Consider the following 24015-nt stretch of genomic DNA (forward strand, 5'->3'; position numbering starts at 1 on the left):
CAATCTTGATAATGACTACAAGTATCAGTGTGCTAGGTTTGGGATTTATTTTCTTTGTTTCTTTTCAGTTTCCTTTAAAAAATAATCTCTAAGAAGTTGCATTGAAATTCCCTACATTAAAGTTAAAGTTCAAAGTTAGGAAATAGCAGAATTAAGATTGCCTCTTAAAAGCCATTAAGAGGGTAAGGAGTGTTGGGGGAAGTTGATATTCAGAGTGCCAAAATACTGGTTTCATGGATTTATAATTATCATATTTCACAGTATAAAATCTAAAGAACTTAGTACATCAAAATCCTTTAACGTAAAGTAGGTTCAACTTTTAACAGTTTCTAGAGGCATATCGGTTCAATATCAGATCAGCACCAATATAAAGAAAATCGACTGTATCGGAAATCAGTCTGATGTGACTGATAATGTGGCAGATAAATGCCCTATGCATGAGCACAGCTGCAGCGCAGCACATAGGCAGTGAGGAGCACAGCCCAGCAGCTTGGAGAGCTGCGTGCAGCTGGTAAGTCTGGTGTGGTGGAAGGGAACGGGGGTGGAGGGGGCAGATCAAAGCCCCCTCAGTGAGGGAGGGGGTGGGGCTGGAGCTGTACAGCTGGGGCAGAGTGTGGGATGGAGCTGTGAATAGCTCGTTTTGCGGGGGCAGTGCCCCTGGATCTGTGCAGGGCAGGCTGGAGGTGGGGCTGTGCAGGGCTCTTCCTGGCGGGGTCTGGGCTGGGTTGTACTTAGGGTGGGCAGGGAGGGTGGGGGGAGGGCTGTGGTCAATTTTGGGGTGGCTGCAGCCCTCCCCATAGTCCCCTCCCAGCACTGCCCATGCCTGCAGCCCAGTCCAGCCCCTGCTGGGAACAGCCCTGAGCAGCCCTGGTCCCAGCCCACAGTGGTAGCTGCCACACCCCGCACAGATCTGGGGCACATGCCCCCCATGCCTCCCAGGGTGTGCGCAGCAGCGGGAGCTGGACCCCTTGTCCCTGTGGACAAACCACAGCTCCATCCCGTGCCCTGCCCTGCCCCACCCCGGCTAGCCAGTTATTGCCCCAGCCCCTGCCTCACTCCCTCCTGCACCACAGGGGCCTTAATCTGTCCCCCCACCCCACCCCCAATACCCCTTCTACCACAACAAACTTACCAGCCAGACACTGCTCTTCAAGATGCCAGGCTGCATATCAGAAGTCGGCTCAGTATCAGCCAATATACCTCCTTAAAAATCTGCTATCGGTATCGACCCCCAAAAGCTCTATTGGTGCACCCCTAACTGTTTCTATAAATAACTCCTGTTTCTCTTGTATTTAGACAGAAATGTCGATTATTTTGAAATATCTGCAAGCCTTTGGGTGGCTCTGGATATGGTTAAGCCTGGCTGCTTATTTAGGTCAAAATGCATTGGCCATAGGACAAAATCTGTGGCTTAGTACCTGGACAGCAGAAGTAGAACAAATGAATGACTTGTCAGAATGGAAACAGTTACGAGACAATAAACTTGGCATCTATGGTCTTCTGGGACTAATACAAGGTAAAGTTAAGCATACATGTTCATTATATTTTCTCTGTATTTTCAAAATCTAGTTGCCTGAGTGTTTTTATAGCTTAGTAAGCCTACAGTCAGTATTGCAATTTGTAATATAATGACAGGCAACACTGGCCATATTTTATAATGGGGAGTGCACATTAGACTAAAGACTTCTCATGCAAATTAAATGCAAAGTAAATGAAGGATTGAAAAGGCAAAATGGAAGGAAAAATATACTAACTACTACCAATATGACTGTTCTTGGAACTAAGCACTGTTGTAACAAGGAATTGTTATTTTATTGGTGGTATGGACTGTCCATTTCCATGAATGGTGATATCACAGCTAGGGTTAATATGAAAGCTACATACATGTGAACAGAAGAATAGACTTTCCTTTGATGTTCAGTTAGTAAGATTAACACACTGGGAATAGATGCTTGGATGAAAACAAGCATTATAGTGAATGTGCCAGCCTGAAGTTTGATTTTCTGGCAAGGAGACCAAAACTTACTGATGAATAAAAAAAAAAACCCAAAAAAACCCTGAGACTCTCTTTTTATTTATTCTCAAGGTCTCCTAGTATGTTATGGTGCGTATGTGATCACCCGGGGATCTCTTTCTGCCTCTCGAGTATTGCATCATCAGATGTTAGACAGCGTACTGCACCTTCCACTCCAGTACTTTGAAACTAATCCAGTAGGTCAAATCATCAACAGATTCACAAAGGTAAAGAAAAGAAACAAATTAAAGTTGTTTCCCGTTTTTGAAAGCATAATAGAGAACTGTACCTTTAACTCCATGTAAGGATTTTAAAAATAGAGTAATTAGAAGCTATACCGGATACTAAACTACTGTTCCATGTTAAAAGAAGTCTGAAAAATGATATATGTTTCTGTAAGGCAGAGGCTCTTTAAAATTTTGCTGATAGCTGTGATCATTAGTTATTCAAGGCACATGTAGCTCTCTTAAAACCTGGAGTTTATCAACAAGAATTTAAATTTAACCTGATTTTTAAGCAATTAGAATTCTGTAGGCCATAATGCTTTTTTTTTTTTTTTTTTTTTTTTTTTAACATATAAAAGATCACAGACAACTATGCCAAAAGGACACCAAGGTGACACACTCAAGTTCTCAAAAGTTAGAGTGGGATATATATTTGGTAGCCATTTTTGATCTGAGACAAAAAGAAATGCCAAAATCTAGAACTCTTGGTTCAGATATATTACCATTTATTAAACCAACTGTGAAACTGCAAAAAGTTAAATCTTTTTCTGCAAGCTTTCAGGCTCACATGCCCCTTATCAGGCTCAGGGAGAGTTAAAGATGGTAAAAAAAGTCCCCATATGTAGGAAATAAACTTCATTTTTGCTAACCCTGTCCCTCTGGGTCCATGAGAGTATCTTTGTGAGGTGCTCTTTGTTTTACAGGTCAAGCAGGATTCCTTCCCTGTTAGTGTCAGGTGACAAGCAGGGAGGTGTAGACATTTTTGCAGAAGAGTTAGACTGTTTTTCTTAATGAACCAACATCTCATTCAGTGAGTACTCCTTGGCTGGAGAACACACCTTGACAGAAGTGTGGCCTTGCAGAGGTATTAGGCAGTCACCAGCAGTTCTTATCTGTTGGTCTCTGGCAGAAGCTACAACCATTGAGGCACTGAGTGTCTGAACTTGGTCTGGCCTTTGGATTGGGTCTAAGTGGTCTAAAGTGGGGATGGTAGGTCTTGGGCAGGCTCTACTCCTCCATACTCTTGTGTAGTTATATGCATAGAAGGTCTTGGTGACTAGACCCCTTACACATATGCCATGATCCAAAAGATTGACGGTTGCCTACTATGTATAACAAGAATGCTCCCCATTCCTGAATACAGACAGTGCATTAGTACAGATTTTTATTATTTGATTTTAAAAAGTGAAGTATAATAGCCTATTGTGTGTACTAGACCTAAATAAAATGTATTATATCTGAAAACAAACAGAATTACCAACTATTTAGATTTGGCCGCTTCTTTCTGAGTGATAACATGAATAAGCAGCTAAGACTTGAATGTGCTTTCTTGTAATCCAGGCTCTGTTTCTAGCTTGTGTAACCCCTCAGTGGGTTATGAAGCCTTTATTAGTAGTAAGGATTGTTCAAAGGTGTGGAAATTAACAGGCATACATGAAAAAGTAGAGGGAGAAACTCCTTATCTACTGGTTCTCAGCCTAGTAAGCCTTTCCTAGGGTAAATAGTAGGCCTGGGTGAAGTGGGAAGTATTCGCTTCGTATTTGGCGATTTGGAGGGACAGCAATTTGATTTGGCGATTTGAATCACTGTCCCAATTTAATTTGGCTAAATCAGAACCCAAAAGATAAAATCGGCCTCAAATCTTATTCGGCCATAGACTATACAGGCAGGCAGTGCCGTTAAGAGCAGCTGGGAGAGCAGTCGGACGAGCCCCAGTTTGAGCTGGCAGCCCTGGGAGAAGCTGTGGCTCATGTGGCTGCTCCCCTGGCTGAGGCAGGAAGTGCTGGCAGTCCTGGGAAAAGCTGCAAGGGCAGGGGGAATGATCAGAGAGCTGAGGAATCAAACTGGGAACTGCAGGGAATCCCCTGTTTGTTGCCCCAGCCCCTGGTCATTCCCCCCAGCTACCAGTTCGATCCCCCAGCCCTCATGGCTTCTCCTGGGGCTGCCAGCACTGCCTGCCTTGCCCTGGTGGGGGGACAGCCAGATGAGCTGCAGTTTCTCCCAGGGCTGCTGGCTCAAGCAGGGCTCATCTGGCTGCTCCCCCAGCTGTACAGTCTATGGCCAAATCTCCGAATCAATTTAGAGGCTTCCAATTCAATTCAGAGAGATTAATGGGTCTCCCGATTTATTTTGGATTCTGAGATTCACCTGCCAAATCTCCTCCAAATCAAATCAGCCACCGAAGCTTTGCACAGCCCTAGTAAGTAGTGCTTTAGAGAGAGGTAGTAAGCTGTTTTAGTCTGATGTCAGCTATAAGACAGCAGAGTGGCATGCTGGAGACTAACTCATTCAGAAATGTATAAGCTTTCATAGGTAGCAGCTTTCACAGAATACGTCGAAGTATCTTTGCCTGTTTCAAATGGTTCAGTTTGTTGTGACAGAGTATAGCCAGCAGCAAATCGGACAGTTAGTCATCTGGCAGGAAGCTGCTAGCAAACTCTACTGAGCAAAATTCATAAGAGCGTATTAAGATATTTTGGTTGTTTAATTTCCTTTGCCAAGGACACTTCCTAGAGAAAGATCTGTAACCAGTTTGGGTGAGGAGATAGTAAAATTCTTTTGTGCGTGTGTAACATCACAGGACATGTTTATGGTGGATGTGCGCTTTCATTACTACTTACGGACCTGGTTAAACTGTACACTAGATGTTCTTGGGACCATCCTAGTCATCACATCTGCTTCACCACTCTTCACATTGATAGTTATACCCCTTGGATACTTATACTTTACTATCCAAGTAAGTAGATTAATTTATTAACAAGAAATAACATTGTGTTCCATATTATTTAGGAATGGGGGTTGTGTCTATGCTTAACATTAAAAATAATAATAATCCAGGGGTGGGTGTGTAAATTATGCTTAAAAAAAAATACCCAGACCTCTTCTTCTCAATGGGTTAATGTACACATGAGCTTTACTGCAGAGTTCACTAATTAGCTCAGTAGTAAAGCGTCACTGTCTATGCGTGCACTGGTATTAGGGCACAGTAAACTAATTAACTCTGCCATAAAATAGTACTGTCAGGGGCAGTACTATCTTACAGCAGAATAATTAACTGCGCTGAAATGCACATTTAGGCAATGACCAGGCAGGGGCCAGGCTTCTGGCTGCCAACTAGCCACACAGCTCTGTAGGTTCTGCACCCTTGTGCCCCAGCTGACCCCTTCACTGTCTAATGCCACCACCTAGAGCCAGGACGCCACTGTAACCCCCACTAGCCCGGACCTGCTCTGCCATAGCTCAAATTGCTGCTGTCCCAAGCACATGTGTAGATGCTGCACCTGGGAGCAGTTGACTGGCTGAAACAGCTCTGGAGTTTGTTTTGTCTTCATTTCATGTATAGATGAGCCTTTTTGTTGCTAAATAATCAAGTGTTGCAGGGGGAAAAAGATGATTAATATGTAATACCTTGCAAACACAAGTGGTATTCCATCATGCCAAAAAAAAAAAATGAACAACTTTTAAACTGGTACTAAAATACATCTTAGGCTTCACACCAGTATCCAAAGCTTCTGCCTGTGTTGATTTGAACCCATGTTGAATTTTCTTACGCAATACTTCTTTGTAGGTTACTTCTTTCCCTATTCCAGCTTTTATTTGCTTATACAAGATATTACATTATTGTAGACCCTCTCATTATGGACATGCAGATTGAAATGGGAATACGGTTTTTATCTCGTGAGCTATTGACAGAGTGATATGTTACCATAGGCATAGATTAGCTTTCACTTGTACAGGGGAAGAGCTACTACAATGGCACTTTCTGCTGGAGAGCTGGGGTAAAATAAAGCCCTGCCCCTTTTTACCTTGCAGTACATAACTTATGATAAGTTGTTAAAGAAAGAATGAGTCATGGAACATAGGTAAACAAGAACAGTCATGAAAAAAATTTAAGCAGGGTGTGTGCTGCTTTGAAACAACATGGGTAGCAATTTACAGCAAGAGCCTTGAATTACTGCAGATGATAGTCATGAATATCAGTTAGAGTATGGAAGAATAGAAATCTAAAAAACTACCACAAAATGAACCAGTAACTTAATGTTTAAGAACCTATCCTTCATCAGCTGTTTCCCTTGCTCTTCTCCAGGGTCAGTTGATGCTACATACTTTCACCATTTATTTTATGATAATTGACATACAGTTCAGAGCAGGAAAAAATTCTAGCAGCAATATGGTTGAGGGGCACAAAGTGATTGGCTAAAGTCTAAGTCAAGGAACTTAGAACTGACATCATTATATTAATGTAAAATTAAACCTGAAACTATATGTGAACAAAATACAGGAAATAACAATTCAGCAGCTTTCCCAGCAAAAAAAGTTGTCTGTGCGTATTAAAACATGAATGATTGGAAATTATATTATGTGCATCATTAGACTTCCCAGAAATGTACGTACACACTTATGTTAAAACAGGCGTGTTCTTAACTCAGGTCGACTAACTTATATGAATAAAAATACCAGTACGAGTAAATTTAGATACCAGTTTAGGTTTTCAGTTCATGTTCACGCCTAAAGGGAAGCTTGTGATTTAAATTTGAGCTACTAACCTGAACTAGTACTAGGTTACTTTTTTGCTGTTATTTTAATCTGAGCTACTTAGAGTAGACTAAGTTGAAAATAGACCTTTTCCACCTCTTTACCTCCTCCCCAGTGTAGATGTATCCTAAGACAGACATTGTTCTCCACTGAATTAAAACTCTGTTGGCTATCGCTTGTTTATAAATTAATATTTATATGATTTTCAACTCTGTCTTATTCCTGATGTTTGAAGACTATGCGAAAGAAGTTTGAAGACCCTTTTTGTCTGTGTTTGTTCTGTCAGAGATACTACATAGCTAGTTCACGACAAATCCGTCGGTTAGCTGGAGCATCTCATTCCCCTGTTATCTCCCACTTCAGTGAAACTCTCTTGGGGGCGCCTACAATCCGAGCATTTGGACATGAGGAAAGATTCGTTAGACAGAATAAAGATGTGGTAAATGAGAACGTGGTTTACTTCTACAACAATGTCATCTCAAATAGGTACTGTAAACAGTCTGAAACTTATTGCACATTTTGAGCCAAAAACCTGCCCAGGGTGGAATCAATAGCCACATAAAATTTTAATTCAAATGGAAGTAGAATCATTGTGAAAAGGAAAAAAAAACCTAGTAAGTTTAAGTACTATACTTATCCAGCATTCTTGATTGCCAATTTCAGAATTTGCATCAAGACATTAAGTTACATCCTACAAAATGTGCCATGATTAAATTATTTTATGGAAATAATTGTGTATCATCTAGGACAAGAATATTTCACAACAATAAAGCCCATTAATAGCTATTGGATTTTAAGAGCATTTTAAGTTGTGACTAATTTTTCTTTATGTGTCTTTATAAAAGGGTGTTTAGAAAATGTATATTTCATAAGTATTGCACTTAAAAGTTATTCCATGCAAAGAGATCATTTGTTAAAGCTGAATTTTAGACAAGGCTGTTTTGTGTTGCTTGAATGCATCAGCTGCATTTGGTTAGCACAGGTACATGTTCTCCAAATTACTGAGAACAAGAGTCAGATAAGTTGATGATGAGTGTTGGAAGATCCTGTACCTACTAATTTCCAGTTGATAATGAGAAATGCATTCTAGGTAAAAAGAATTATAAACTGAGTAAAGTACTTTTTTTGTATGTTACTCTGAGAACTTTAACAGTGAAATCCTGGCCCTATGGGGAAGTTATTGGGAATTTTATTCCACCTCCAACGAACTGTCATGTACAGATCCAAGAGGGAATGCTTAGTTCTGAAGGAGTAAAAGAGGCCTAAAGTTAGTAAGCTATAAATCAGGGCTATACTGGGAAGTCAGCTCCCATCTTTTTCACATCAATAGGGAGTTGTGTAACTTAGAGAAAGGAGCCCTAGACTGGAATTCAGGAGAACTAGGGCAGTTCTAGGTCAGTTCCTCTTTCTGTGCCTCAGTTTTCTTGTCCCTAAAATGGGAAGGATGGTACTACTCTCTTTGGAAAGCACATCAAGATCTACTTTTGAAAAATGGAAAAAAACAGTGAACTAATTGTTTTATCATCATCATCATCCCAGAATAAAAACATTTAGTAGGTAATTCATCATTTTAATTGTTTTTCTGGCTACAATTATTGCAGGTGGTTGGCTGTCAGGCTTGAATTTCTAGGAAACTTGATGGTTTTCTTTGCTGCGTTGTTTGCAGCGATGGCTGGAAGTACAGTGAGCTCCTCTGTAGTGGGTCTGTCAATATCTTATGCACTTAATGTAAGTAATAATACAGTTTTACCCTAATTCCATCCTATGTGAAATCTTAAAAATTTTAATACAGCAGAATTTAATAGGCCAAGTTCTATACAATTACAGCTGTTTTACTTTAAATCTCACTGATGTGGCAGAGCCAGTCTTATTCTCACTATTATATGCTTTCCTTAAAATTTCTGTTAATTCTTTAAATGCAAGGAGTACTCATAATTCATATTTTATAAGGTTTAATATTAATGGTTATTGTTTAAATATAGAATTTTAAAAAAGCAGTGTTACTATACAGTTTATTTTTAGCATTTTATCAGATTGGAAAAGGATAGTCTAGTCAGTCTCATATCTATATAAATATTCACTTAGTGGCACACTTACATAATGCTGCAGCATTTAGGATGCAGATTCAAAGGGGAAATGTTAGTTTAAAAGCATTATGTTTTAATATTAAACTATTTAATAAAGATGGTTTTCTTAAACCTAGGTTTCTGAAAAGTAATACAACTTAGGCCATATTTGATGTAGATTTAATGAGATGGACTAAGTCTGCATTGATTAATGACTAAAGACAATAAAAACTTAATTAAAGAAAGAGACTTTTAAAAACCCAAGATGTGTGTATAATATACCTACACTAATATAATCACTTCATGGCTTGGTCTTACTTCCTGCCTATTAGTTGCATCATCACGGTGTCCAGCGATCCTTGTTACTGACCAAGACATCATTATGCCAGGTGCTGTACAAACAAAACAAAATAGCTGACAAAAGCCCACAAGCTTAGGGAAAGAAGAAGAACACACGCACAAGCCAAACTGGTATAGAAGTATTTTGTTTCACCTTTAAATAGGCACAGTTTCAAGACAGAGACTGCAGGAAAGCTAATTCACTCACTTTGTCAGTTTTGTTAAGTTTAATTTTTACTTTTTACAAGTACGGTGTTCTTACTTAGGTCTTGCTGCCCTGCTCAGGGTCATACTGGTCATAAGATTTGGTATCAGGAAGGAATCCTTCCCTTACATCCGACTGACCTGAATTATGATAGGTTTTCCTTTCCTCCATACCATGAGGGACAATCCTTTCCCAGGATCTTTTGAACACAAATTAACCAATTACTTCTCAAGTTTTGCAGTGCTAGGACATTGATACTGTTCTCATATCCCTTTCTTTTACCTGTGGCACATCATGGGGTGCAGACATAAGTATTAATTAAACTATTCCAAGAATGTCACAGATTGGGATGCAATTCACAGTTGTCCCTGGACAGAGATGTATACTGGTAAGGATTTAAAAAAGATACAACCATCACCTTTTAGAGATTGCACTGCTGCGAAAACACCAGCTGAGGGCAGTAGAGTACCTAAACCATCATGTCATCCATCTGTCAGTGCCCGGAGTTTCCCCAGGATTCCCCTAGAGGGGGAGGAAGACCTGGATTGCCTGAATGCCCAGAAAGAGGAAGATGTCATTGCTTGCAGTTGCAGTTTTCTATTCCCTTTTCTCAAAAACATTAAGTTAAAAAAACTGGCTAGGTTTAATAAAGAACATTGTTACGCTTTACTAAAATCCATGTGGCTGACTGGGCGTACACAGATGTGAGCGTGGGCAGGGAGTTGGGGGGCAGGAATAGCTTGGAGAGGAAATGGACCCTGGTTCATTTGAAGTGAAAATGTAGCTGAGGCGTTGCCAGGGTGCTGGGCGGGAGCAGCTGTTTGACCCTCTGCTTGTGGTACACTGGAAACTGGTTGTGATAGGGGCTTCCCAAGAGCTCTGCCTTTTTTGTTTTTGTAAGACTTGCTTTAGAAAGCATTTTGAAAATTTCGCTTCCTTGAACAGACCCTGTGCTGCCCATCCCAGGCTCATTTGGGGGGGGCCTGTGGAGCCCAAGTTCTGTAGCAGGGAGGTAAATTGACCAAGTAGCTTCCAGGGCAGGGGCTCAAGAAGCCAGGGGGTTGTTGATAGACCCTGCTTCCTGGACAATACAAGCGAGGTGTCCAGCCACCCATGCCAAAACCCAAGAAGCCCTCCACTCCCACTGCCCCTTGTCCCAAATGAGCCGGAGACCAGGGGTCCTGCAGGGAAAAAAACTGACAAAATGCTTTCCAGTTCAAGTCTTGCAAAAAGAAAAAAAAAAATTCTAGGGGGTTCCCAGAGCACCACAAGCAGGGTCACACATCCTGCCTGGCAATTCCTCCACTCTTACCCCACCTCCCCAGATGACCCTGGGACCCAGCAGCTACAAAGTCCGTAACAGGAAGGGGACATGGACAAAATAGCTTTCAGGGCAGGTGTTGCAAAGCCACAGAGTTCTTGGGGCAGCCCCAGGAACCATTAGCAGGACTTCACACAAGCACCTGGCTACCCATTCCCTGCCTCGGAGCCCTAGCAAGCAAGTGAAACTGCCACAAAACTGTCCACTTCTCCACCCCAGTGGACTGTGGCCTTGGTAACCAGTAGAGTCCTGGCTGTATTCTAGAGCAGACCCTTGAACACATGCATTTTGTAGGGCTGGTGGGGAGGCAGGGCATGGTAGTCAGGAGCAGCGCCGTTTGGGATGCCTGGAGGACTGACCAGCCACTAGATACAGAATGCTGTGTCATCATCTAACATTGAGCTCTATCCCAGAGAACCAGATCAAAATAGTGCTAGATTTCCTGGTGTGCTTTTGAAATGTTCCAGGAAGGTTAAATAGCATGCTTAGAGTGTAGGGGTGCCAGTAAACATACCAGGAGGCTGTTGTAACAGTCATAACAGCGCATTGGAACAGACTCAATTGAGTCTGCTGAAACATGCTATTTAGCATGCTCCAGCCAGCCTCTGTGCCCCTTGTATCAGCATCCTTACACTTCAAAATGGAAGTAGGGTCACTTTAACTAAAGCTCATTGAACAAGCTTTAATTAAAGGGCCCCCATCACTATTTTGAAGTGTAGGGATGCTGATACATGAGATGCTGTGGTGTGTCCCACTTCCCCCATCTCCCTTGAAGCGCATCTAAAAACACTTTTCAGTTTTAAAGTGTATTTAGAACCTTTAAATGTTATGTCTGTCCATACCCCATAGGGTGTTTTAGATATTACTCCTTGTGATTGTGGTTAAGGGTTTGAAGTGAGAATTTGGGGGATTCCTTTGGTTAATAGTTATCTGTGAACACCCCTATGTTCCTAGGAGCCTCAGAATGTCTTGGAACAACTTCAATAGCTTATTTGTGCTGCATAGAAAAGCATGTCATTTTACAGCCACCATGTGGCAACCTTGAGGCTCAAACAAAATTAGTGTCTACTATAACAGACTGGACTCAATAGCACTAGTACCAGCAAAAAAAAAAAAATCTTCACACTGGATGATAGAAGTGTTTTGGCAGGCATTATGGTGCATTGCAGCTGCTTTGTTCTCCTTTCCTTAGAATCTTTGGCTACAAAACTTGCATAATTTATCCAGATAGGACTGCTCCAGTACACAGGGTATACCGTGTACAGACAGCCCAGGGGTGCATGAAGCCACACATTCTCCTTCTGCAGTAGACCAGAAAAAAGGAACATTAATTGAGAAAAGGATTACAGTCAGGACATGCTGTGCCCTATACTAGTTCTGAGCTATTTTTTCAGCATTTTGTAACAGTTAGCAGCTAACAACTTAGAGTAGCCATCAGGCTATTCTACTGCATGTTCTAGATAGAAGTACTCAGAGAAGCACCATGGATAAACATAGTACAAGTGGAAGCTTAAAGCCAGCTTTGTATACCAGCCCTTGATTTGTGCTTTGTATCATCCAGGACTATCTAAGCTTCTGACGTGTATCTTGATGCTCCCAATAATAAAGTTCTTGCATTCCTAAATTGCTAGGTCTACTATATTTCATTTTAGCAAAGTCAAGAATCTTTAACGTTCTGTAGTATGATTTTTTCTTTACATTGGTCCCTAGATAACGCAAAGTCTGAATTTTTGGGTCCGTAAAGCATGTGAAATTGAAACCAACGGAGTTTCCATTGAAAGAATTTGTGAATATGCAAAAATGAACAAAGAGGTGAGCATTTTAAACAGAGAAATTGAAGTTAAATAGAGAAAAGTAATTGACTTCTGTTCAGTTCTCTATTAATGATTGTTTACCTTGTCTTTGAACAGTTTCTTATGCTTTGTTTCATTTAAAATATTTGGCACTGGCTATACAAAGTTGCAGGTAAAAAGGTCCAGACTACATCCTATTGACAATAGTGGGTGCATAAAAAGTAACCTATTTATAGCCATTCCTTTATTTTTCTGATCAACCTCCTGTTTCCTCTGTATATTCCCCCTACTTCACCTTTACAGAATTTGTTTTACCCCAATAGCATAAGGGAAAAAATAGTTGAGGCTAAAGATGTCAGTCTGCTTCAAATCTCAGGCCTATGAACTGGCGAGATACTACAATGTAGCACTCAAACAGTTAACCCTGCTCTCCAAGTGAGCATATACAATCTCTGAATTCAAGGACCCGGTTCCTGAGAAAAATTAATCTGCATATACTAATGCATTTTTAATGGACAATCCAAATAACCACCTGGGTGACTCATTTCTCAATTCATTAGACTGCAACTGAATCATAACATGGCTGTTCATATTGTTAAAATTTTAACCTGTTTGCATAAATTTTTGAAGTGGCTTGTAAAAATGTAAATACTGCCCACTGAAATATTGTAAATATTGCCCACTGAAATGTTGATTTTAATTTCAGGCCCCGTGGTTAACATCTAAAAGGCCACCTGTGGGATGGCCCAGTAAAGGAATAATAGAGTTCATTAATTATCAAGCCCGGTACAGAACAGATCTTGGTTTAGCACTGCAGGATATCTCCTTTCAAACACGGAGTCAAGAGAAGGTACTGTAAATGATATAAAATAATATAAAATAGATGGATTTTCCCCTTAACTTTCTGCATTAAGTAGACTGTAGAATCCTAGTCTTCGGGCGACAAGCTCTTCCAATGTAACATGACAGCAAGTATATACATTTTCCTGAATGGGGGAAGTGTATTAACTGGTAATGACTTCAAAAGCAAAGGACAATGGAAAGAAAAAATTTAAAAAAGCAAATTTTTGTGGAAGAGCTCTGAAATGACCAGGGAAAAAAAGATATTATTGTTAATTTTCTCTCTAAAACATTAAGGGGGAGAAGAGCCATCCATGAGCTAATTAAAAATACAGTATACATAATGTTAAGTGAAAAAGCATATTGGAAATTAGTTGTAATGTAAAACTCTGTAAAGGGTTTCACTCTGGAATGATTCAAGGAGTTGTAGTTAGAATGATTCGTATTTGGCACAAACATAGCTCATCATTTTATAAATGCTTGTACAGTCCATAAAAAGGGTAGGTTTTAATTTACATGTAATTAATATTGGCATTACTTACAAGGAGGCAAAGGGTCAGCTAACTTAGAAACACTAAAAAGGTTCTCCTGCTGATGTAGACATCCCTTGTGAATTTATCAGATTACCAGGAAGGCGCTTCCAGAACTCAGTTGCCTAAGAACTATTTAAGCAGGCCAGCTAATACCCATTTGTTTTTACGTGAGATTTTACTCAGTAATATCAGCTGAAAATCTAGACCATGGTTTTTTTAATAAAGCAGCATTTAAGGTCAAGATGTTCAAATATGAATGTATTTGATAAGAGCCGGCACAATGCTGTGACCCATTGAATGCCTCGCATTAAACTAATGCAGCCAATCATGTCTTTAATTGGATCTTGATATCTTTTTGTTCTCCCTTTTAGAAGCACGGAGGGAAATATTTCCTTGTCCGTTTTGTCTGTGTCTTACATTTGGTAAATGACTTCATGTTTTAAGTTATATTAATTAGCATGAAGCAAATGAAACCTTGCATTTTCTTCTTTGAAAACCTCAGCAGTTTTATATTAGTACAGGCCCAGCAACAATATGAGCAAAGTCTTGGGCCAGTGGAACTACTTGCATGAGTAAGACCTTATTAAAATAAGGAAAGAGGATCACAATCTGGCCCTCAATTACAGTGCTGCTGCTTTTCTGGTAGATGAAATATTAACTTATGAATCGGGTGACACAAAATACTTTTAAAGAGACGCTCCCTTCCACAAAATAAAATAGGTAGTCAGGAACCTAATGACACTTCCCAAGCACATTATTACATGTCATTATTTTAATAAGAGTAAATTTTGGACGTCTTGATTGGGATAGGGTGGTGGAAAGTCATCTTTGCTTTTTAAAACTTGAGTTTTCTATACAATAGCTGCTGACAGATGTGGGACCCCTCCCCCTCAGAAATCCCCCCCCCAAAAAACAAAAAAGCTGCAGTTTACTGGAAGAAGCAGCATGTTAGTTCAGCCTGACTCTGCGGCATCTGTATCGATTGCACAAAGCAGCAGAGCTTTTTGGTGATTTTATCTAAAGCTGATTCAATCACCAAAAATGCCCCACTGAAGCACCCGATGTATACAAATGTTGGGCGAGCCGCGTGAAACTAATGTGATGCCTCTTCTGGGCATGCACTTGGTGCAGGGACATGCCAAATTTAAAGTAAAGCACCACTTATTTATTCTTTTGGTGGGGGGGTTACATCTATAAGCAGTCAAAGTTTAACATCAATAAAGAAAATTGAAATAACTTATTTACTAAAGTATCTATTGACTTATTAGCATCTTACCCAAGGTAGTGGAAATGACAATTTTTTAATTTTATTTAATTTTTTTTTTTTTTAAATATGTTGTTCCAGGTTGGAATTGTTGGAAGAACAGGAGCTGGCAAATCAACACTCACAAATTGCTTATTTAGAATTCTAGAGAGAGCTGGGGGCAAAATAATTATAGATGGAATTGACATATCAACTATTGGGCTCCATGATCTGCGCAGCAATCTGAACATTATTCCACAGGTAAAAGCTGTTTTAAAGTGAACAATGCTTTTGCCATCTATAAAGAGTTCTAAATATGAAAGGCTGAAACTGTCAGTATGTTTTTATGGCTTTGAACTTCAGTTCTCTCTCACTGGATCACAGGCACAGTGTTGGGTGCACATGGTAGCCTAGACATTATTCTTCAGAGCTGGTTGTATAACTAAAAAAAAAAAATATATCAAATCAAATCCATATTGTCATTTGTATGCAAAGAATCTTGAAGTGAATGAGATTAATAGAATTTATGCCACCTGGAAGGAAAAAAAGTCTAATATAGTTTAATAGCTGGAATAACTTGGCTTCTCCAGCACCTGCTGGTATATATAATCACATGCAATGTTTTCCCACATCTCTCAGCTAACTTCAGAAATACTAAAATTATTATGTGGAATTAAGGATTCTATTGAGGATTTAAGGTACATAAACCGATGAATAGAGTACATGGAGTCAGTATGTGTACCTATATTCAGATCAAGTATGTGTACCTATATTCATTTTTTCTGATGTGGTCTTTCAGTTTTAAGGAATATTGTACATTCCTTTACTGATATGTTAGAAAAGGCTCAGTTGCATTTAATTCATAACTTCGTTAGGTTGGAAGTCATACAGATATACTGATTGAATTACAACTCTTGATATTAATACTCAGTACACAAGTTGTTAACTACATATGAGTTTTGAAAATGAGAGCCTCTTCCATAAGTAAATTCCTAAACTAACATTAGGATTGGTTACACTGACTATTATGAGGTTACCCAACACCTCCCATTATGAAATCTGGGTCTCAGTTTCCCTTTACTTTTCTACACGTAAATACTTTGAGACTGAGACTGAAATCTACCAAGAAGGAAATTAAGAAAAATCACAGCTAAGATGGTTCAGCCATTTTTGAGAATGATGCGAGGAAAATGTGTTTTCCCTATTTTAAATAATTCCTTGTGACATTTACAACAAGCCCTAATTTTAACAAGTACAGACTATATGCCAGGTGCATGCTCCCTTCCTTGTCTTTGAAAATCTGTCAAATTTTGGCCAAACTCTAAACCTTCAGAGTGAAGTTGGGGGTGGGGGGGGTGGAAATCGTGCTTTGGCCACACACAGAAGGATCTTCTCTTTTAGTCACTAAATTGCCTAGAAATGTTTTTTCACTGACCATGCTCCAGTCCTAAACTGAGCAATATTTTCCCTGGTATTGGAGGTCTTGGTTCATAGATTTCATAGACATTAGGGCTGGAAGGGACCTCGGAAGATCATTGAGTCTAGCCCCCTGCCCCAGGAGGAGGAAGTCAGCTAGGGTCAAAGCATCACGGCAAGCTAAGTGCCCAAACGTTTCTTTAAAAGAGTCCAGAGTAGGTGCTTGGCACCATCTCTGGAGGGAGTCTATTCCAGGCCTTGGGGGCTCAGACAGTAAAGAAGTCTTGCCTTATGTCCAGCCTAAAATGGTCTTGGAAGAGTTTGTGACTGTTGGTCATCCCTTGGGACACTCTGGTGAATAGGCATTCCCTCAGATCCTGATGCACACCAACACTGATCGAGGATTGACAGACTCTGTTGCAACTTGGGCATGTGTTTCTGTGCAGAGTGGGTGGCTCCCTCATTTGAGTACAACTCAACCTCACCTAGTTTCACCTTTTTACCTACAGATTTCCCCTTTAAAAAGTTCTGTTTTTATAGTGATCTTAACAGTCTTGCAGGCATTTGTTGAAAAGCACCGATTTATTTAAATGTGTGAGGGTGTTGTGAAAGTAACTTCTCTCGTTTTTCAGGACCCTGTCTTGTTTTCTGGAACCCTGCAGTCAAACTTGGATCCGCTTGGAAAGCACTCTGATCTTGAGCTCTGGGAGGCACTGGAGTTGTGTGACTTAAAGAATTTTGTCCAGTCTCTTCCAAAGAAGCTCCTTCATGAGGTTTCAGAGGGTGGTGCAAACCTCAGGTATCAGATCAAGTAATGCTATCTGAAGGAAGGACTTCAGCTCTTTTAAATCGTTTGATCTTCATTCTGCATGTTTTATTTTACATCATTCTAATATTTTCCCTGCCACAGAAATGTCCCCCCTATTCCCCCATTTTAAATAAGATTACTGTAGCAATTGAAATTATTCTGTGGTCACCTAGCTAAATGGAAACAGGTCAGTATTCTCTGGACTGAGTTAGAAAGGATGCCCAACTTTACATGATTTAGGGATTCCTTCTGGTCTTCAAAATAGATAAGTCTCTGCTGAAATATATCAGAGATCAGTTGATAGCTCAGGAAGGGAACCAAAGCAAATAGCTGTATTTATAGGAGAAAGTAACAATGTAACAAGTCAGGAGTTGAGCTAGAAGGGGGGGAGTGTAGTGTAGGGATACTATGCTGTGATATACACTTTTTCTTCTACTACTGGTTTAGTGTAGGAGAACAGCTATTTAGTTTTGCTTATACACATTTTTAAATTCAAAGTTGTGTCAAGGTAACATTTTGTAGAGCAAATTGTTCTGAGGAAAACTACACCATAGCACTGTGTTAAAATCTAGGAAGCTTGTATAATCTGGTTACCTTGTTTGGGAAGAATTTAACAACGTGGCAGGGGAAGACATTTTTAAAAATATAGAACATAAGTGGAAAGTGTATTGAATATCAACTTGGATTTTTAAGGTGTAGACTCGTTCAGATTGCAAGTAACAGTCAATTTCAAATTTGCCTCAGCATCTATACCAGGACATTAATACTGTAATAAGTATTAAAGCCAGGTTTACACTACAAAGTTGTGTCAGGATGACTGTGTGTTAGGAGTAGAAGAAAAGGAAATAAAAACAAAAATACCTTATTTCCTTAATCAACTAGCTATGTTAGCAAAAATCCCACATATAGATTCTAGCATAATTTATCTCATTCAAGGATATGGTTTGACTATACTAGCAAAGACTTTGGAAATATGTAGACTGGTGCTAAGGTAAGAAAGCAGAAACTGGATTCACCTGAAAAATAGAACCAAACAGTCATCTTAAACAGACTGGGTGCGTCTACATGAGCAATTAACGTGTTTGAATTTTCTGCACAGAAAATTTAGGCTTTTTAAAGCATTCCCTGATGCATGTCTACATGTGCTTCTGCTTTGGGAGCAAGTTGCACCCAACAGGGCCAGCCCAGTTCAGAGCAGCGGCCCAGCCAGTCGGGACACTCTTACCTCTGGCACTGGTCTGCTCTGCTTGCAAGGCTCACTGCCATGTGGAGGGGGATCCCTTTCCTCCAGCACTCCCGCAGCCATACAGTTCCTGAAGCCTCACCATGCTCCAAGCTCCCTACTGCTGTCAGAGCTTGGATGCTGCCATGCTCCAGGCTGCATTTCTGCAAAGGGTATTTTTACTCATGAGCTCAAGCCAGGATGGGCCATGCACCCTGTAGCATCCCCTAGAGAGGAGAGTTGATCAAGCAGGCATCCCCTGGAGCAGCCCTGCAATGGCACTGGCAGTTAAGGTGAGACTAGAGGGGAGCAGGGAGAAGGCAGCTTCCCAGCAGTTGCCCATGTTGAAAAGGATGGTTTTGGCAAGCAGGATTCACCTGTGTGGGAAGAGCTGTAGCTCTGCACTCCATGCAGATGGGAAGGAGCTTCCCCCAGAGCCGGAACAGCTCCCCCTGCCCCACTGGGGGCCGCCAGGACTAAGCAGCTATTGTGGTCCCCTGCTTCCTGGGCTAACTGGGAACAATTTGTATTGGTGTTAGCAAACAATACATTAGACTTATCTAATGCACAGTAATTGCCATGTACATGTAGTGGTGACACTTTACTGCATATTATATTAGTCTAATGTGCAGTAAAGCATTTCCTGTAGAGGTACCCACTGACAGCAGCTGGTTTGATTTGGTTTAAAAATATGGGCTATTGTAGCTTTCTCCCTTTGAAAGCTCCTGAGAGAGGGATTATACAGCATTTTTTGGGAGTGGGGGGACATACCAATACTTTTACAAAGCTATTGAAATAAGTCTTCCTCAAGTGTGTTTCTTCACAGTGTAGGGCAGAGGCAACTTGTCTGTCTTGCCCGCGCTTTGCTACGGAGGACAAAGATTCTGGTCTTAGATGAAGCAACAGCCTCTGTTGACCTGGAAACAGACCACCTGGTACAGTCCACCATCCGAAAGGAGTTTGACAACTGTACAGTCCTAACTATAGCCCACAGGTTGCATACAATTGTGGATTCTGAAAGGCAAGTTTCAACATTGAGCTTTACAAAACCTGTAGTTGCTTCCTTTAGACACTGGCAGAGTTGGTGGGCATAAAAAAACTGACCTGGCTTGATACCTTCACCACAGTTACTCCCTTGGTCACCAACAGATGTTTGGCAGTGCCATAAAATATATATTGGTAATTAGTGCCATAAAATCTGTATTAATAATATTAGTAATAGTATACAAAGTAGTTAGAGTAATAACAACATTGAGAGTATAGTATAGTTTGATATCAGTTCTCCCCATCTCTGTTTTAATTACTGAAGGAATATCTTTCAGAATAAGAAATCTGTTTAATTTGTCAAAATAAATGGTCTGCTCTGTTCAAACTCAAGACAGCAAAGTAAAATTCCTTTTTAGTATGGGAGTTTGTGGCTTAATGACTAGCTGAGTCATATACTGCAATGTTTCCTTGTAAAAGCTTTTACTTTTTACAAATTCCAGTCAATTACCATGCTCAGTAGGGCTGAGAAGTCTGGCTGGATGGCTGTTTCCACCCAATCACCTTTCTATTTTTTTTGCATTGTAGAGTGCTTGTTCTTGACTCTGGAAGAATTGTAGAATTTGATACTCCCCATAACTTATTACATCAGAAAGGAGCGTTTTCCGAAATGGTCACAGAAGCTGGGATAACGTATGATACGGATACCTAGTGAAATACTCTCAAAAGACAAGGATGTGTGTTTTTTTTCCTTAACTCTACTTACCAAGAAAACACTGTGGGAGTGTGGTATATACTCTATTCTCAATGTTATAAAATGATTGTGCAATATAGGGGTAGTGGGCACGCTTGACGATACAAACTCCATGCTATAACTGCAATTTATTGTATATTCATCAGCTTTATTTATTTATTTTTTTAAGTATCACATTTTATTATGCATTTTTACTGGACCTAGGTTATAATTATATGCTATGAAGATCCAAGCCTTAAATTTTGCTTTAGCAAGAGACCTGCTGGCTAAATAAATCCTTGCCTTTCACATCAGTTAATACATACTTTGCAGTTCTAAGTTTGATTGAATCTTTTAATATATTTTAAATTATTTAGAAAACAGCACTGATTTAACTTGCATACTTGATTACAGATCAATTTATGAAAATGTTTTTGAGAATTGTACTCTGCTTATTTTAATCTGCATGGGTATACGGTTTCAGACCTTTGCGTGACATATTTTTTATTTTGTAAAATTACTTCTGAACACCCAAATGTAACAGGCAAATGAACTGATAGAATATTCTTTCTGACAACTAATTTACAATAGGACTTGGAAAAAGCTCATGGAACCCTGAAAAATGAAAATCCCTCTGGAGATATCCAGTTTATGTTTAAAACATGTTTATATAAGTCTATACTAGTACTAATAGCAGTATGTCCAAGGAAATTACTAATGCTTATTCTTGTGTGTATAGAACATCATGTATGTTTTGTTTGTTTTTGTTGCATTTCTTTGTGGTTAAATAGGGTGAGTGGGTAAAGTGAGGAGAAGAGAGGTTCCACATTGAAGAGTAGACAAGAAAAAATGCAGAATGGCATACTGTACTAGCTCAAACTTCCATGCCTCATTTTTTCTCCCAGAAGATAGTTAGCTCCTCTCATAGGAGTGACACATTTCTCATCCACATTCAAGCAGTTAAAACAGGATTTTTTCTGAAGCAGCATAACCCACCTACCTCACTGTGTCTGTAGAAGTACCTACAAGCAGATGAAGTACTTCACTTGTTCAACACCAAAGCAGTCTGGGCCAATCTACATTCTTGAAAAAAAGCTACTGCTTTTATTGGCTTACTTCTCAGCACCTAATTAAGGTCCCACCCTGCTTTATTACAGCAGGGGGTGACACCTGTGGAAGGTCAAGGAAGTGTTTATCTCCCTACCCTTTTGGTAATCAAAGGGGTGTCTACATCTAATCATAGCAGGCACACTAGGCAAGGCCAAGAAGAGCAACCATCCCAGTCTTTGGAAATCTACCAGTAGAACAGCAGTTCTAGTCATGCCTAGCCACTTAGCAGCTTTACTAATGTATGAGGATGATTTTCTCTTTCAATTTCTCTGTCCACCTAACACAAAAGGATAAGAGTGAAAAAACTCTGCCATTCCCTCTTATTTTCTCTCTAACACACAGTATGCCAAAGTTGGTTGCCAAATAATAGTCCGATTCAAGCATGGAGGTCTTCTGTCTTTTTAAATAAATATTAATAAGTGAAGCTTGCACCAAACTATTAAATAGGGTAGGCCATGGTGGGGATTAATTGATTTGTAGCAGAGGTTAGTCTGCTTAATGCTGAAGGCTTCCCTTTGTCTTTACTAATGCAAATTGTTCTCACCTTTTAAAACAGTTCTCATTTCTAAGTAGCTTGGTCAGCTGGCTAAGATCCCAAAATGTAGTTTTTAAAAAGCTTAATCCTGTGCAACAACCTAGGGTTTTGTGCATAGACAATCAAGCTGTTTGAATGTTGTTAAGTCCTAAACATACTTTGGAGGTTGGCCAGCTTCACCGCTGGCATGAAGTGATCCAGCCTAGGACACCGACTTGGAATCTAGCCTTTTGACTTCTAGTAAGAATCCTACTTGTTTTCATCCATTCACTATTTATGCGCTTGAGCCTAACAAAGAACAAAAGTGCTAAGGGCAGAAGGCTTTATGCTCTTCTGTGGTATTTCAAATAAATAAAAAAGCTTGCATTCAAAACGTAGGCATTAGTGACTGTCCTTATATACTGCACACTTGCATTTGCCAATTCAGGGAAATTTACTTAGAGGGTTGTTAACAGTCACTGTACCTAAAGAAGTTAGCCTCTGAAGAGGTAAGCTATCTACTTTTCTCTTGGGTGGGGAAACATTCTCTTGGAAGTAGGAAGCTGATTTGCAAGAGTATGCGGAGGAATTAGATGGACAATATTACGTGAAAAAATGAAAATATGTATTAGTTCACCATTTGTAAGTCTGCATATGTTTCAAAGCTAAGAACCATTTGTGTGGAAATGACAAGGTAGACTGTTTTCTGTATTGACCCTTTCTAAGAAAGTACAACTACTTTTGCACAACTACTTTTAAGGCTTACTGCCTTCAAAATAATATCAGGTGATTGTTAACATTCCTTTTAGAAAAATAAAAACATTCTGAACACTTATGAAATGGTTTCAGTCCTTTTGAATCATCATTTGCAGAAAGGGAGATATCACCAAACAAGCACAAGCAACAGGGTGCAAAGATTTGGTTCAGACCTTGGGTGAAGGCTAGGCAATCACAGAAAATGAACTAAATGATTTCCATAGATAAATCATTAACAGTTTTTTAAATACAAGTTTTCTACAGAAAATGAAGGAACTTTGTACCATTAGACTGATCCCCTTTATATGAGTCAATTCTAGGGTACAAGTGTACATTTTCCCCATTGGACATAGCTCTATTGGTTGAATGGCTCCTTGAACACATGTTCACAGCACTTCAATCATTTAAAAAACAAAAAAAGGGCCAATGCATTGGACAAGGTTGCAGTGTTAATCAACTGGGGTTCACGTGTTTTGAGTGGATGCTTGCATGCAACCCTCATCACTTAGGGATGCTGGGGTGACCTGCAGCATACCAGCTTGCCCTGCTTCTGCCCATTCTCTCCCCCAAGAGATGCTCTTTGACTCCAGCTGCACTGTGCTGCTGCAGCCCAAGTGACAGCAAGTCCCTCCCCTGACAGTTTTGGGGCTGAAAAAGCACAATCCCTTTCCACAGCCCAGAGGCTGTGGAATTGTCAGCCCTCCCCACCTAGTGTGGGGGAAACCATCTATACTATGCTTGAGCATCCTTAATCCCTTCTGCCAATCTTCCCAGCAGGGCTCATCCCTGCTGCTCACACAGACACTCCTACCTGCCCAGACCAGACATGGTTTAGCACTACTCCTGCCCGAACATAATCCAGCTCACTCCCATGGTCCCTGGAGATGCCTGCCTCCTCCTGCATAGGCATACCCCTGCCCAGCCCACACCTGCAGACACTTGCCCCCAGACCATCTGCCCTATGTTTCCTGCCCTCCCCTCCCTGCCCAAGATCCTAACTGAACTACTCTCTCATGTCTGCAGAGGCGTGGGGTCTTAAATCCTGATGGAGCAGGATTGCCACAGATTTTGAACAGGAGAGGGCGAGTGCTGGCAGACTGCCCCCATCCTGAAATTACAAGGAGTCCACCCCTTGCTCCCTCCCCACAAGACATGGCCTGGCCTGCCCCCACTCACCTCCCACTCCCAGAGACCCTTGCTCTTCTGTCACACCCCAATGCTCCCCCCCCACACACACACACACACTTCCTGACTCACCAGGCTGTGTCCTTGAAGGGGACCCAGCAGGATGAGGAGGGGGGGGCTCTGAGAGTAACCCTTCCCCTCCCAGCTCCGAACTACAGGGATTCTACCCTTGC

At 40.5% G+C, this 24015-nt stretch overlaps 1 protein-coding gene across 2 annotated transcripts in view; it reads left to right on the forward strand.

The window, feature by feature from the left end:
• LOC149874327 (ATP-binding cassette sub-family C member 1-like) overlaps positions 1 to 23615 on the forward strand; it is a 64478-nt gene extending 40863 nt beyond the window's left edge. The window contains exons 18-28 of one of the 2 annotated variants that reach the window (XM_090060020.1): positions 1297 to 1516; positions 2087 to 2241; positions 4820 to 4975; positions 7061 to 7260; positions 8376 to 8502; positions 12416 to 12517; positions 13205 to 13348; positions 15217 to 15375; positions 17163 to 17329; positions 19387 to 19581; positions 20133 to 23615. In XM_090060020.1, the coding sequence (XP_089916146.1) occupies positions 1297 to 1516; positions 2087 to 2241; positions 4820 to 4975; positions 7061 to 7260; positions 8376 to 8502; positions 12416 to 12517; positions 13205 to 13348; positions 15217 to 15375; positions 17163 to 17329; positions 19387 to 19581; positions 20133 to 20256 (1749 nt within the window). In that variant the 3' untranslated portion in view covers positions 20257 to 23615. The remainder of the gene's footprint in view (positions 1 to 1296; positions 1517 to 2086; positions 2242 to 4819; positions 4976 to 7060; positions 7261 to 8375; positions 8503 to 12415; positions 12518 to 13204; positions 13349 to 15216; positions 15376 to 17162; positions 17330 to 19386; positions 19582 to 20132) is intronic. The other variant, XM_090060027.1, reaches the window with a different exon arrangement.
• The last annotated feature ends 400 nt before the right edge of the window (positions 23616 to 24015 follow it).

The sequence above is a fragment of the Crocodylus siamensis genome, chromosome 1, assembly GCF_052110815.1.
Source record: "Crocodylus siamensis isolate JL-2025a chromosome 1, ASM5211081v1, whole genome shotgun sequence".
NCBI classification, from domain to species: Eukaryota; Metazoa; Chordata; order Crocodylia; family Crocodylidae; genus Crocodylus; species Crocodylus siamensis.